Genomic DNA, 15,748 nt, shown 5'->3' with positions numbered 1-15,748 from the left:
AATAGAATAAGATCGCCTCACGATTTGTAGGTCTCACAAATGGTGTAAAAGCGTCTTAAACTAAACTATCTTATGTTGATTAGAGTGAAAATTAATTTTAATAAGCTTGGTTCTTTCAGGATACAAGGGGTTAGAAATATATAACTAAACAAGTTTTTATTTTCCTCAGTAATGCAATAAAGAAATGAAAACTTCTGCTATCAAAGGAAACCATTGTGGCTCCACAAGTTCTGGATTAAAAGAAATATAATTTCCTTTCCAACCCCGCTCCCCCCTTTTTTCTTAACTAGCCACAAGTCGGTACTAAATTGATGCAAGTTTATACCCAACAAAGCTCTCTTTTCCATACAATGGGTACCATGTTCAGATGTTCTTTGAAGTTTTTCTTACAATGGCACGCCCACCTTACATGTAAGCTGCCTATTCAGCATACAAGCAAAAACCAATTCCTGAATTACATTGTTTCAAAACAATTCATGCAAAAACATAGAATATGTAACTACATTATAAATTATATAAATAATCGATGGCATAAGGGCTGTATATTAGGAAATTTTGACTGAAAATCCCTAAACAAATGAACTCAACAAATCAACCTAAATTTACTAGTTCATCCTCATCGACTGAACTCCATCACTAAACAGCTCCCCACATTTCCTCAGATGAAGCAAAAAATACGAAAAGCAAATAGAGAGAAGTAGAGAGAGAGAGAGATACCTGTACGTTGAATTGACGGAGAAGAGGGATTTGTAGGGATTAGGGCTCGGAACCAAAAATGGAATTTGATTAGGGTTAGGGTTTCGATCCAAAGAGGGAAGAGGACATCTGGGTTAGGGTTTCGAACTAAAGAGGGAAGAGGACATATGTGCTTAGGGTTAGGGTTCATAATAATCTCAAAGAAAAAAATGAAATTTGACGGAGGAGAGATCGAGAATCTACATTGCTGAAGTGAAGAGAAATAGAGAATGGAAATAGAGGCAAGAGAGAGCCTTACCGTTTCGGCGAGAATGGAGGAGCCTTTCTGTGATGGGCGAGCATGCAGAAGAAGTTTGGATGCGAGAAAGGAGATGAAGGTGAGAAACGGTGCGTTGCATCATTTTGGATTTTTCCAATTCGATCCAAGTTTCTTTCCCGTCCCAAACGACTAAAATGAAACACACCGTTTCATTAAAGTCAGTCCATGTCACACATCGGTGCGCATCGGTGCGCAAACTGCCTGCCTTCAGAATTTTCCAAAAATCTAATATCTTATATCGTATCATCTGAACTGTACATTCAAACTGGGACTAAATCTAACATATAAGGTGAAATTATGTGAATTTACTTTTATGAATATCTTTATACGCACTCATTATTTTTTATTTTTTCATTTTAGTAGAAGTTATTTCTATTATTAAATATAATAAAGGGATATAATAATTTTAAATGACAATGTGACTTGCTTGAAGTGGCCATGGACCATTCATAAGTCCAAAATTTCGGAGACGGAAGGGAGAATAGTCTCTCTAAACCAGAACAACAAAAGGAAAATCAAAATCCCAGATTGGAAGAGATGGGTAATCTATTCGTGAAGAAGCCCAAGATCACTGACGTCGATCGAGCGATTCTTTCCCTCAAGACACAGCGACGTAAGCTCGCCCAATATCAACAACAGGTCCCAGCCTCTCCTCCCTCTAATACGTTCCACTCTGTTCTTTTTGAAGTTTATAACTCTGAATTTATCGAAGTTATGTTAGTTTTGGGGAATTCTCCTGGTTTTCTATTTGTTTTTCGTACGCGGATTTTAGGAAGACCGAAAGGAAAAAAAAAAATGAAGTAAATGAGGGATTTTGGTTGGCCTGAGAAAGCGCCTGACACGATCGACTCCTTCTAAGGATTGTAAGTTCTTAGGCGAGAAACAAAGGAGCAATTATATGAGGAAGAATCAAGCATTAAGAGAAGTGATAGAATATGCATTAGTTTTACTACTTCTCTTGTTGGGAAATATGAGGAACACTTTGCTGTTGTGTTAGAGAAAACTTGTACGGGAGTCGTGATTGTCAGATAGATGCCCTTTAGCAGTTGGAGTCATCACCCTTCTTCCTTATTAATCGAGATTGATTAGGTCCAATAAAAGTTTGTCCATATCTTATTAATTTGGTCCCTAGATTATTCGGACCTGAAAAAGAATGACTTGACATGTATTTTCAAAGATGTGCGCTTTACTTAGATCGGGCACACGACATGCTTATGCTTTCACTTCATGATTAGCTTCCATGAGGCCTGTTCACTTTAACACTGGCTTGTATACCAAGGGCTTATGACATTTTTATTATATTACTTAATTGCGGAATAAAACAACTGTGGACTTATTAGTCTGAGCTCCCTCTCCATTGCAGCTCGTTATGTATAGGTGTTTGGTTCTTTCACTGTGTGCGATGTCCTATATTTATTTATCTAGTGCCTTATTTATTTATTATTTCTGGATGTAAATATTATTCAATCACTTTAGTTCAATCAAACCAGCTTCGTGAATGAAATTCTGCAGAATGATAAGTAAAATTTACAATCATCACTGGTTTAGTTTCAGTAAGTGGCAATGAAGTTATATTTTGAACTCATACGCATATTCATTTAACTGAGTCCATATGTTGCTTCCATCTGTGATCTACCCTTTTCAGCTTGATGCAGTCATTGAAGCAGAAAAGCAAGCTGCGAGAGACTTGATTCGTGAAAAGAAAAAGGAAAGAGCCTTGTTAGCATTGAAGAAGAAAAAAGCACAAGAAGAATTATTGAAGCAAGTTGATACCTGGCTTATTAATGTTGAGCAACAAGTAATTATACCAATATGCTGCTTCTTCTATTCAAATTTTTATCTTCCCTCTTTCCCTCTTTTTTTCTCCTTTAGTTTTCTCCTCAGCAGTTGTTCAACCCAGGAATACTCCACTGATTCAGATGCTTTTTCAGCTGTTTCCCCTCTCTCCCCTTTTCTCTCCCTTTGCCTTTTCAGCCCAACAATCCTCAGTAGTTGTTAAATTTGTTCTCCAACTTAAATGAATGACTGGCTTTTATCTATTGCAGCTATTCTCAAACTTGCCTACAAGTTTTATGTGATTGTGTTCTCTGAGAGAACTTTTAGATACTCCACCTCACATTTTAATTCAGTTGGCAGATATTGAACTGGCAAGCAAGCAGAAAGCTGTTTTTGATAGTTTGAAGGCTGGTAATAATGCAATTAAAGCTATTCAAAGTGAGATAAACCTGGAGGATGTTCAAAAACTAGTGGATGATACCGCTGAAGCGAAAGCTTATCAAGATGTAAGCCTCTTATATTTTTTGTCTCTTTTAATGCATGGTCAAGACCGGCATATTGCTTCATTTTGGGCCCGGTAGATTCTGAAAAGCATATATCACCGACAGTTGAGAAACATTTTTCCGTCATCTTTAAAGAGTTTTAGTAATCTGTTTAGATTCTTCTGCTACTTTAGCTTTGTGAGATTGAAGGACTGCTTGTTTATATAGGTTGAGGTGTTGAGTATAATTATTTTGGAAATTCTCTCTCTCCCTCCCTTCCTTTATTTGAGATAAAATTGCAGCTGCAACATCTTGGAAATGGAAAAGGACACCCGAGCATCAAACATTTTTTTCTTTCTTTTTTTCTATTTTTATTTTTTACGTAGAAATGGTTATATAAGCTAGAGTTCAGATTTCAGAATAAGTGTGCTATAAACCAAGATTGGGCCACATGATTAAAATCGTCTGTATAGGTCTCCCTCTTTGCATTCCCTTTTTTTGATCAGTGGTAGCAGGGAATGCTTATAGCATTATAAGTATTCCCTTATAATGCTTATAATGTTCGCCGTGTTTGCTCTTTCATATTTCACTTTTTGGAGACTAACAAAAAAAATTCACTTTTTATAGATTGACCATCTTTGTTCTACATTCTACTTTTTCCAGCTTCTTGTAAAAAAATAAAAAAAATTCCCAAACTTAATAGTTGATACTCCATCTTCGCATTGTTTGAAATTTTAATCAATATCTCAAATGTCTGCTTCCATGTTTCTTATGAAGGAAATTAATGCCATATTGGGGGAGAAATTATCAGCAGAAGATGAAGAAGAAGTATTGGCGGAATTTGAGAACTTGGAAAGTCAGGTATATAATTTTTCTATTCAAACAACCGGTTCATGTCCTGCCTGAATTTGTTAATGTTGATATAACCTTTACGGTATTGATCATTTTGTCCATTTCTAATTTTCCTTTATGCAAGTTGCGTAAAATAATGTCTTTGTTTCTGTTCAGTGGGTTTTTTTTTTTTTTTCTACTTGGACGATTCACTTTTTTTTCCTATCCTAAATCTAGTAGACAGCTGTTGAGCTTAGAATTTTTGTCCATTTCTAATTTTTTCTTTGTATGTTTGTGTTGCCATTCCCTTGCCCCATTAAACCCTTCCTGTGTTAAGATCAACCTTCAAGATCTGCCTGATGTTCCCACTTCAATACAATCTCCTGAAGAACATGATGAGAAGTTGGACCTTCCAGATGTGCCAACCAAAGCACCAGTTGCACCTGAAGTGATTGCCGATGATGCTGAAGTATCCACGAAGAGGAAAGGTCTCTCTTTCTCTCCCTCCCTCTCTCTCTCTCTCTCTCTCTCTCTCTCCAATTTTCTAACTATAAATGCTTGAAAATGTTTGAAACACAGTCATGGAGGAACCGTTGCCAGCTTGATTGGGAAAAACATGGAATCAACATTGACATTGCCATCACGTCAAGCTTTTACCAACTTCAATGGACAATCTTCTTGTAACCTGCGTCAAGTACTGTCTTATTCAGTCAGTTTTTTATGGATCCTTGCAATTGTATAGATTTTAATTTGGGTTTCAACTTTCGCGACATTGGATTGTACAGATCTGTATCTTTACAACATTCTTGGAATCTTCGTGCATAAAGGTATTGCAAAGTACTGGTCACCTGATCAATTATACTCCATTCATGTTTCTTGGTTATTTAAATTTGCTACGCATGTCTGAACACAATAAAGTATAGAAACCTTTCTCTAGATTCCAGGTCGGGGAACAATCACTTCCTTATTTTACATTGCTTACCGTCCTTCTGATCCTATGGTTATGCATCTGGACAATGTTCTTCATGAACTTTGAATCCTTCTCTCGGTTGTCTATGGAGGAAAACAGGGCTTGCTATGATCAGGTGGCGGACATGTGGCATGCGAAGATAACCAAGAAAGGATTCCTCAGTCATTTGGAGCAAGTGTGGATCCATAATTTTCCATCTTTTATTCTATCTTTTGTACAAAGGGAACTGGTTTCACGATGATTGATTTGAATGAAAAATCTACATTCTCTGACTGTGCAAAGAAGATTCCCTCCATCTCTTTGTCACCTGAACTGGGCAGCATCGAGGAGCACTGTGTGATTGGCAGGATAAAATGATATCAGATTTCCTAGCATTGTTTCATCCTGACAAACAGAAACATGGTACCACCACCTCCAAAGAACATTAGTTCGTTAACTTGAGAAGAAATGAAATGATATCAGGCTCAGATCTTCAATGCAGAATCAATCAAATTGAGCAGAAATGTCTGATTTCAACTTCTTCACATAGAGCAAAATAATTTTTTTTTTTTTATAAGTAAAAAATATTATATATATAAAAAAAGAATAACCAAGTACACTGATGTATACAAGAAAACACATTGTCCATTGACCCAAAAAACCCGTGGAAAACAACTCAAAATACACTGAGCCCGACCCCAACCCCTTACATAGAGCAAAAGAATTGAGTAACGCTCGGCATCACAAAGCAAAACCTAAAACTATAACCGAAGTTTGTTTGGATTCAAAGAGTGTTTCATCTCATATCATCATTACAACTTTACCAAATTTTCATACAAAATATAATAAACAATTAAACTTTTTTAAATTCTAAAATAATAATAATATTAAAAAATAATATTCTAATAATATTTTATTTAACTTTCATCTAAAACCATCTCATCTCGCCTCTGAATCCAAACAAACACCCATGATCTCATAATCATCCTGTTCTTCTATTTCCCGCACACCTTTAGGCGGAAATGATACCAAATACTCAGAGCTACAAGTTTGGAAGAGGACTGAAAAGTGAAAGGATTATTCGTGCACGTGTGATCCTTCCAGCACCCATGTGAACTTCAAAGATATTTGAAGAAGTCCCTCTGGGAGCAGAGAATAATCAGACAACATATATTGATAAATTAACCTTTAATAAAACTCATTAAGGAATGTATATTTAACTGACAACATATAGGCCTTGTGCTGTGTAGTGTGTAACACATTCCTCGCCGGATTCATTATGTTCATCAAAATTATTAAAATATTAATATTTATCATGTGAGATGATGTTTATAGGTCTTGTCAATTGCAGGGTGTGAAAAACGTACATCTAACCCAAAACTAGTGGTAGATTGAGGGGATTTTGTGTATTTTATCCTGATTACATAGTGATGCAATTTGATAAATTTAATGATAAATTGCATTTTTATAACTATTTTACTATTGTATAATTAATTCGTATTTTATTCTTATTCTCAATAAATAATATTTAAACTTCTTATAATTTTATTCTCAAACATCACTAAGGCGGCCGGGTTTGGTTACCAAGATGAGATATCTTATATTATATAATTATTACAATTTTTTTAATTTCTACACATAATATAATAAACAATTAAATATTTTTAAATTTAAAAATAAAAATAATATTATAATAATATTTTATTCAACTTTCAACTTTTATCTCATCTCATCTGTATAACCAAACGAGGCATAAAAAATATTTAAATAGTGAGTTGAGACGATATGAATTGAGATAAAAGTTGAAAGTTGAATAAAATATTGTTGAAATATTATTTTTTAATATTATTATTTTGAGATTTGAAAAAATTGAGTTGTTTATTATATTTTGCATGAAAATTTAAAAAAATTGTAATAATTCTATGTAATGAAATGTGATGAGATGAGATAAAATATTTTTTATATCCAAACCTAACTAAAACATAAAATACTTTTTAATTCCAAAACTTTAACTTTTTCATTTAATCATTACAATTTTTACAAACTCTTTTACAAAATACAAAAATTAATTCAATTTTTTAAAATTTAAAAGAAAAAAAATAAATTTAAATTTTTAACTTTATAATATTTTTATTAATTATTTTTTCTTTAAATTTCACAAAACCAAATAAAATATCTTTATTCAAACAAATGTTACGTATAACAAAATGGTTAGGACTAGTTATATAAAATTAAACTATCTCATTTCATCTTATATAATTATTATAATTTTATTAAATTTTCACATGAAATATAATAAATAATTAAATATTTTTAACTTTTAAAATAAAAATAATATTATAATAATATTTTATTTAATTTTTAACAAAACATTTCAACTCAGCTCATCTCAACTCATCTCAACTCATCTCACTACTATTCATTACTATTCAGCAACTTTAACTCACAAATCTCACTACTATTCACAACTCATCTCATTACTATTCACAATCCATCTCAAGTCATCTCAAGTCATCTCAAGTCATCTTCGAATCCAAACCTCTCCGAACAATTCGATGATGCCTAAAGTACCCTTCCGTATTCCCAACAATTCGAATACCCTCGTAGGCTATCGAACGGCGGGAAACGCAAGCGCAAAACCCCAATTTGCCCCCCTAAAGGAAACCCCCAACCCTTCCGTCCATCTCATTCCTCCTACAAAGCCCAAACCTACCGATCGGCTCTCTGCCGAACCTGTGTAATGGCCGGCGGGCGCACCATCAGCGTGTTGAACGTGGCTGAAAAGCCTTCGGTGGCCAAGTCTGTCGCCGGCATTCTTTCGAGGAACCAGGGACTGAGAACCAGGAACGGCCGCTCGCGTTACAACAGGATTTTCGAGTTTAATTACTCCATTAACGGACGTCCCTGCCACATGCTTGTCACCTCCGTCACCGGCCACCTTATGGAGCTCGAGTTCGAAGAACGCTACCGCAAGTGGCACTCGTGCGACCCCGCCGATCTCTACCAAGCTCCCGTCCGCAAATTCGTTCCCGAGGTCTCTCTCTATCGCTGAAGAAGTTGGATCGAACCCTTTGTTGCAATCTTGTCATTTCTTTGAACTTTTTTTTTCTTCAAGTTGATTCAAACCCAACATTTTTTTTATAAGTAAAAAGAATATTTACTAAAGAAAGTAATTAGGCCTAGCCCAAGTACACATACAAGAGAGAACAATAAAGAAATTATGAAAACTAGCTCCAACAAGAATAGTAGCAGAAGTCTATGAAAGAAAAAGCCTCTAATCTCTCCCATCGAACGTTCTATATCCTCAAACTAACGACTGTTCCTTTCAACTAAATACACTGCATAAGGTATAGAGAAATAATCTGTCAAACGACATTAATTAGGTGGTTATCCTGGATACTTCTCAAACAAGTCAGAAGATCCACTATATCACCCATAAGCAATACTAGTCCTTAAAAAAATCTCATCCCACAAAACCTTTGCCACTTCATAATGGAGTAAAATTGATGAGATCACGCTTTCTCAAATGGCCTGTCATTAGAATTTTTCCATGGAAAGCCAACCAACAAAAAAAAAGTAACCTTGCAAGGTACCTTGCTCCTCTAAGTGCACGGGAAAAAAATGAAGGGATTGGCAAGAAATAGCCTTATATAAAGATCTGACTGCGATCTTCTTGTTCCCGGGCTGAGTCCAAAGCAAACAGTCCTCCTTGCCACTACCAATGTTCAAGGCATACAGCATTTTGGAAAAATTAGAAGTATCACCCACTTCCCAATCCTGGGCAGGTCTTATGAATCTCACATTCCAATGTAAAGGACCATAAGAGTTGTCCAGATAATCTGCCACATAAGCATTTTGATCACGAACAATCCTAAAAGAAAGAGAAGGAATTTCATTCTTTAGAGCCATATCCCCATACCAAATATCATGCCAAATCTGATCCAAAATCCATCACCAACCACAAATCCGAAATGATTAACAAAATCCCCCCAACCCTTCGGAATAGATTTACACAATTCCACACCAAACCCACCTCTCACTTCATTAGAGCACCCCCCCAATCACTCCCATATTTGGCATCAATGATGATCCTCCAAAGTTCATCCCCCTCTTGATGATATTGCCATAATCATTTCCCGAGAAGTGCCTTTTTCAAAGCTATAAACTTTTGGACCCTTAAACCTCCACTTGACATTGGGTATAAACCTTATTCCTACTAACCAAGTGAAACTTATTCTAATCCCTAACACCACTCCACAGGAATGCACAAATGATTTTCTTAGTTCTGTTGGCCACCCCCCAAGGCAAAGGAAATAAAGATAGAAAGTACGGAGGGAGGTTAGACAAAGTGCTGTAAATCAAAGTGATTCTTCCCCCTTATAGAATGTTGTGCTGAAGCCAGCCTAGTTCGAACAGATTCTTTGATGGGGCCATCATCGTGTTTTATTTTTCTCTAATAAAAAAACTGTTGGACTCATTGGTTGCTTTTCTTGTTAGCATGAAGGAACTTATGGTCATGATTTGTTACTATGAGCAATAAGTATCCAAGAACCACCTGTCATTGGAATGTAATTTTGTTTAATATCTAGGTGTTTTGCCTTTCTTTGTGTTTGCCAATTTAGGACAAGTTGGATATCCGGAGGACATTAGAAGAGGAAGCTAGGAGGTGCCAGTGGCTTGTATTGTGGCTAGATTGTGATAGGGAAGGAGAAAACATTGCATTTGAAGTTGTAGAAGTTTGCACAGCAGTAAATCCTCATCTTACCATTAGGAGGGCTCACTTCTCAGCCTTAATTGACAGGTCCTAAAGGTTATTTTTTGTTTTTGGTTCTCATGATCTTTTTGACTCCCTTCATGATCTTTTTGATTTTGGAGACTCCAGGGAAATCCATGAAGCAGTGCAACATCTTGTTGAGCCAAATAAATGGTTTGCTGATGCAGTGGATGCTCGGCAAGTGAGTACCTTCTCTCACCTAGGTGGAACTCTACTTGTTTATTTATGATCACTGTAAAGCCCGATTATGAGTTTCTACCAAACTGGATACTTCTTTTTTTCATGGAGTTGAAGATTGTCATTCTCTATTCATTCATACTCTTTTTGGTAGTGATATCGGCTTCTATGGGGAATGAAATTAACTTTCTAATTTGTTGCAGGAAATAGATCTTCGGATTGGTGCTTCTTTCACTAGGTTTCAGACTATGCTGTTGAGAGATGCATTTATTATTGATTCTGCTACAGATGACAGAAATCTTGTTTTAAGTTATGGTCCTTGTCAGGTACGGTGACCGTTGACAGATCAGATGTAAATGAACTATACTATAAAGTATCACATGAAGTTCTCATGCATTTTCCATTTTACCCCCTCCTAAGTGCAGTTCCCTACACTTGGCTTTATTGTTGAAAGATATTGGGAAAATCAAGCACATGAGCCAGAAGAATTTTGGACAATCAACTGTTCACATAAATCTGATGAAGGCATTGCTACTTTCAATTGGATGTAAACCATGAAGGCCTTGGTGATTGCATTTTGATTTTGAAATTTAGTTGCCATAAAATTAAATTTTGACAATATTTGATTTTGTAGGCGTGGACATCTGTTTGATTATACTTGTGCGGTTATAATTTATGAGATGTGTGTTCAGGAGCCAATTGCAACTGTGAGTAATATTGAAATTTTGTAACTTGAGAATTATGGCAACTTCATGGTACATATTTTATTAACATTTCAGCTTTTACTTATTTAACTGTCATTCAGGTTACAAAGGTTAGGCAGCAGGAGAAGCTGAAGTATCCTCCATATCCTTTGAATACCATAGAGCTTGAAAAACGTGCTTCACGATACTTCCGGATGAGTTCTGAACACACCATGAAGGTTTCAATTGCACATCCCTTCTAATTGGTTGCTACATAATTACAAATAGTATTTAAAGTGAAATCAAAGTATAGGGTGCAAATCATGGAAATCTCCAAATTTCAACCTTTGGTTGTGGTTTAATTCCTTCAAGTAGAGTTTATGTTTGGGAAGTTTTATTTACTGTTTGATAAGAAGAAATAAAATAAGGGGGAAACGTGTGTGAGTGTATGTAGTTGCAAGCAAAAAACATGAGATGGAACTTGGAGTATAATTTATAGAACGTTTTGATCTGTGGTTCAGTTCTCCACCGGTAGAATCAACACGTGAAGTTTTATAACCATTTTATAGCATAAATAGTAGATTTTTTAACCTGAACAATCGAATTTTTCACTTTAAATATTGTGTTGTCCTGTCTATGCTCCCCTAATGTTAGAGTTCTTTCAATATACTCTGGCAGTTTTATGTTAATCTGTTTCCTTAACTATGCTCATTATTACTATTCACGTGGTGATAGGGTTTGGATATGTAATGTACTTTCAGCCTGAAGGTCACTCGTTTGCTGTTGCTTATAGGTTGCGGAAGATTTATACCAAGCTGGATTCATCAGTTATCCTCGTACAGAGACTGATTCCTTTTCACAGAGAACTGATTTGCATGTTGGTAACTTTGCCTCCTATTGTCAAGCATGAAAATGTTTCATATAGTGGTAACGATATCTACTTTAATCATTATAATCAACCTATAATTTGGGATTGCAACAGTTTTGCAAAATGAAAATCTGGAAGCTAGAAGAGAATATAGGTACGAAAATATGAATGTGATATAGATGAAAAAAATGTGATTGAGATACGTTGAGTGATGTGATCCATGTGGAATAAAGATAAAATAAGGGAGAGTGAGTTAGAAATTTTTTGGTAAGTAATAATAATTTCATTAAAAACACATAAGGTGCATTCCCAGTAAAATGAGATGTGTACGAGAAAATCATTTAGCGAAATAGAAGGTGAGTGAGTTAGGAAATATTTTTTTTTTGATCAGTAAATAAGAATTTTATTGAAAATAGGCGAAGCCAAGTACACAGGACGTAAGTGAGTTAGGAATTGAATATGAATAACTAGTGTACACACTGACTGAATGGTAAATGTTAGAACCTGTGTAGGTGCTTAAATTAATACGTCTATGTAACCTTTTACGTGTTTTTAGCTACCTTTGAACTAAAAATGCTGGATCATTGTGATGTACCAGTGCTGTATGTGCAAAAAGAGTGGGAAAATGGTGGATGCTACTTCACCATGAGGTTGCTAGAGGTCTGTGGAATGACTTCTTTAGTAGGGTTGAGTTGGCATGGGTAATGCCTGGAAGGGTGGTTGATCTTCTCGTTGAAATCTACCTCTTTATCTAGTTTTGAAAATTTTATACGTTTTGTTTTAGTTTTTTATGGATGCTTTTAGTTTTACCATGTAGTCTTGTTTATGTGCTTGATAGATTCAAATTACCACATCTCTTAAAGAAGCCACCTTCTGTTTTAAGGACTTATAGACATCTGCCTTTCCAAAAATAAAACTGAATCATGATTTTTTTTTTTTTTTTTCCATCTTGGGTATATGTTGACTCTTCTTGGAAGAAGATGGCTAGCCATGTTCAGGCCTACTTAATGCCTCGTGAAGGTTTCCCTTTTTATCCTTCCTTTTTCTGGAAGAAGGAAAAAAAAAATAGTAGAGGATTATTGGCCCATGGCATCGAAGGTAAAGGATTATCGGCCCATTAGCCTTGTCAATGGGGTGTACAAGATCATATCCAAGGTGCTTGCAAATTGCTTAGGGGAGGTATTGGGGAAGATCATTACTAAACCTCAAAATGCATTTGTAAAAGGGGCAAACAAATTTTGGACTTAGTTCTTATCACTAATGAATGTCTGGACTACAGACTAAAATCTAGCACTTCAGGATCCTATGTAAGTTGGATATGCAGAAGGCCTATGATCATGATAACTAAGACTTTCTACTCTACTTACTTGGGAGGTGTGGATTTGGGGAGAGATGGTGATCGTGGATCAGATGATGCATATTGTGGAATTGTGGAAGGAAAAACTGAATATTCCACTTGCCTATGAAAAAGATTACATTCCCTTTAAATAGATGATAATTCTCATCTAATTACTTGGGATATTTACAACTTACTGAAAATAGAATCAATCCTATTTAAAACACAAAGCAGTAAAATAGGAAAATACTATCTAAAGGATTGGGTAACATGCTACCCGAATCCCCTAAAATCGTGGAACCAAAATGGATAACAAATCAACTGATTTGTTAGTTGTAAATCTCCTAAAGATCAGCCCCTAATAAAGGCTGACATATATCCAATAATTCTACACATATCAATGGTGAGATTTTCAGTTTTGATAAATGGCAGTCTAGTTGGCTTCTTTAATAGCTCCCGAGGCCTAAGACTAGGGGATCCGTTGTCCCCACTCCCATTTGTCATTGTTATGGAGGTGTTTAGCAGAATGATCACGACTTTGGTTAATAATGGCTTCGTGGCTGGTTTCTTGGTCGGTGACCCCAATAGGGGTACTATTAACATTTCTCATTTATTGTTTGTAGATGATACGCTAATATTTTGTGAGGCTGACCAAAACCAGCTTTGGGCACTGAAGGCACTTCTACTTTGTTTTGAAGCAGCGTCATGTTTGAAAGTGAATTTTGACAAATTAGAGTTGGGGCTAGTTGGTACTGTTAGTGACATTTGGTAGTTGGCTAGCACGCTTGAATGTAAAGTTTCCTCTCTTCCCTTGGATTACCTTGGACTTCTGCTGGGGGCTGCCTCAAGGGCTATATCAATATGGGATAAAGTGATCGAGAACATAGAACGTAGATTGACAGGTTGAAAGATAATGTACTTGTCAAAAAGTGACTGAATTACCATAATTAAAAGTACTTTGTCTAACTTAACAACATATTTCTTGTCTCTATTCCCAATTCCAGCAAGCGTGGCGACCTGGATTGAAAAACTTCACTGTGATTTCCTTTGGAGTGGTGTGGGGGATGAGTTCAAATTTCATCTAGTCAATTTGGAAGGTATGCACCCCAATCTCCACCAGTGGGTTGGGTATTAGAAATATAAGAATTTTCAATGGGGCCTTACTTGGGAAATGATTGTGGAGATATAATATGGAACTGGAAGCCCTATGGAAGTCGGTGGTTGATTGTAAATATGGAGGTTTGTTGTTGGGGTGTACTAGAAAGGTGAGTGAAGCTTATGGAGTTGGAGTTTGGAAGTACGTTAGACGAGGGTGGGGGGTTTTTGCTCACTATACTAAACTTGTGTTAGGAGAGGGCTCTAGAATAAAATTTTGGAGTGACATATGGTGTAGAAATATGCCCTAAAGGACTCATTCCCTTCAGTTTTCTGGGTTGCATGTGAAAAAGAAGTTTTAGTGGCTGATCTCATGGTGCTATCGAGGGGACCAAGTCCAATGAAACATCAACTTCAGTAGGGTAGCCCAAGATTGGGAAGTTGGCAGCTTCGATGACTTCATTAGCCTATTGTATTCTGTGAAATTGAGTGGGCAACGAGCTGACACGTGGTGGGTACCTGTAGGTAAACGCACATTCTCGATTTGATCTTTCTATAAATCCTTAACTCACTCGGTTAATATTCAATTTCCGTGGAGAAGGATTTGGCAAAATAAGGCTCATTCCAAAGTGGCATTCTTTACTTGGATAGCTTCCCTGGGTAAGATTTTGACAACAGTTAAGTGGATGAGATCTTGCACTGTGAGGTGGCAAGGGTGTTATCGAATGAGATCTTTAGAAGGGTTGATATTGCTTGGGTCATGACATCGAGGGTGGTGGAATTATTGGGCTGTTGGAAATGAATCAAGGTTGTCCCCAAGTGGCGTCAGTGTGGAAGATGATCCCATTGTGCATCATGTGGTGCATTTGGTCGGAAAGGAATGATCGTTGTTTTGAAGACAAGGAGCGCACAACGGTGGAAATGCAGAATTTCTTTGTACACACTTTAATGCTTTGGTTTTTAGTTATTGTACTAGATGGGAACAATGTGCATGATTTTTTGTCTTTAATTTATCGTTCATAGAGTATATTTAGGTGTTTTTTTGTATACCTCCTGTGTACACGAGCTATGCCTATTTCATTTTCATCTATAAAATTTATCTATTACTTATAAAAAAAAGGTTTTGACAACAGATTACTTGAGGAAACTCAGGGTGATCTTAGTAGACTGGTGCTGCATGTGTAAGAAGTTTGGTGAGACTGTGGATCATCTTTTACTATATTGTGAGATTGCTAGAGAGTTATGGAATGAAGTTGTTTAGCAGAGTCGAGTTTGCTTGGGTAAGAGCATTGGCATTGGATTGGTCATTCCAATCTTCAAAATTTGAAGAATATGTAACTTTTTAACTTTTAGCTAATCACTTAACACTTAAAATCTACATTGGATTAGCCATCGCATTCTCTATAATAATAAAATATTATTATTTTTATTATTTATATTTCTTTAATAATTTATATTTTTTAATTACTTATTTTATTTTATTTTCATAATCTTCAATAACCTCCAACAATCATATTCATTTTTATTTTCACAATCCAACAATCTATAATATAATAATCTCATATATACATATTTGTGCATTATCTCATATGTAAATAAAAATCCCATATGTACAATCCATAAAAATCCCATATCTATAATATAATAATCTCAAAATATAACAAAATAACATATGAGAAAATTACATGAAAAGAATGTGGATGATAGAATTGCTACAGTACATATTTCAAAAGAATGTGGTAGAGTTTTTGGCCAGCTGGAC

The 15,748-nt window shown here is 35.8% G+C and overlaps 2 protein-coding genes across 3 annotated transcripts in view; both read left to right on the top strand.

Annotated features, from left to right (window-relative positions):
- The first annotated feature begins 1,447 nt into the window (after nucleotides 1–1,447).
- Nucleotides 1,448–4,987, top strand: LOC109018852 (vacuolar protein sorting-associated protein 20 homolog 2-like). The gene is made up of 6 exons (XM_019001044.2): nucleotides 1,448–1,654; nucleotides 2,661–2,813; nucleotides 3,145–3,297; nucleotides 4,051–4,134; nucleotides 4,442–4,592; nucleotides 4,684–4,987. The coding sequence occupies exons 1-6, from the start codon at nucleotides 1,553–1,555 to the stop codon at nucleotides 4,707–4,709; spliced, it is 669 nt and encodes a 222-aa protein (XP_018856589.1). The 5' UTR covers nucleotides 1,448–1,552; the 3' UTR covers nucleotides 4,710–4,987.
- A 2,712-nt stretch (nucleotides 4,988–7,699) lies between these two features.
- Nucleotides 7,700–15,748, top strand: part of LOC109018851 (DNA topoisomerase 3-alpha-like) — a 33,180-nt gene continuing 25,131 nt past the window's right edge. For both annotated transcript variants that reach the window (XM_035695293.1, XM_035695292.1), the window contains exons 1-8: nucleotides 7,700–8,087; nucleotides 9,676–9,854; nucleotides 9,936–10,008; nucleotides 10,208–10,330; nucleotides 10,430–10,551; nucleotides 10,639–10,711; nucleotides 10,810–10,926; nucleotides 11,481–11,564. In XM_035695293.1, the coding sequence (XP_035551186.1) occupies nucleotides 7,794–8,087; nucleotides 9,676–9,854; nucleotides 9,936–10,008; nucleotides 10,208–10,330; nucleotides 10,430–10,551; nucleotides 10,639–10,711; nucleotides 10,810–10,926; nucleotides 11,481–11,564 (1,065 nt within the window). In that variant the 5' untranslated portion in view covers nucleotides 7,700–7,793. The remainder of the gene's footprint in view (nucleotides 8,088–9,675; nucleotides 9,855–9,935; nucleotides 10,009–10,207; nucleotides 10,331–10,429; nucleotides 10,552–10,638; nucleotides 10,712–10,809; nucleotides 10,927–11,480; nucleotides 11,565–15,748) is intronic.

The sequence above is a fragment of the Juglans regia genome, chromosome 10, assembly GCF_001411555.2.
Source record: "Juglans regia cultivar Chandler chromosome 10, Walnut 2.0, whole genome shotgun sequence".
Lineage (NCBI taxonomy): Eukaryota > Viridiplantae > Streptophyta > Magnoliopsida > Fagales > Juglandaceae > Juglans > Juglans regia.
The sequence above is the reverse complement of the archived record's forward strand: the minus strand, read 5'-3'. Positions and strand labels throughout refer to the sequence as shown.

What these genes read in the sequence shown, in the direction of transcription:
- LOC109018852 (XM_019001044.2), top strand. Translation starts at nt 1,553, where the DNA reads ATGGGTAATCTATTCGTGAAGAAGCCCAAGATCACTGACGTCGATCGA. An exon ending in TCGCCCAATATCAACAACAG is followed by an intron (nt 1,655 to 2,660) that starts GTCCCAGCCTCT and finishes TACCCTTTTCAG; the next exon opens with CTTGATGCAGTCATTGAAGC. An exon ending in TTATTAATGTTGAGCAACAA is followed by an intron (nt 2,814 to 3,144) that starts GTAATTATACCA and finishes ATTTTAATTCAG; the next exon opens with TTGGCAGATATTGAACTGGC.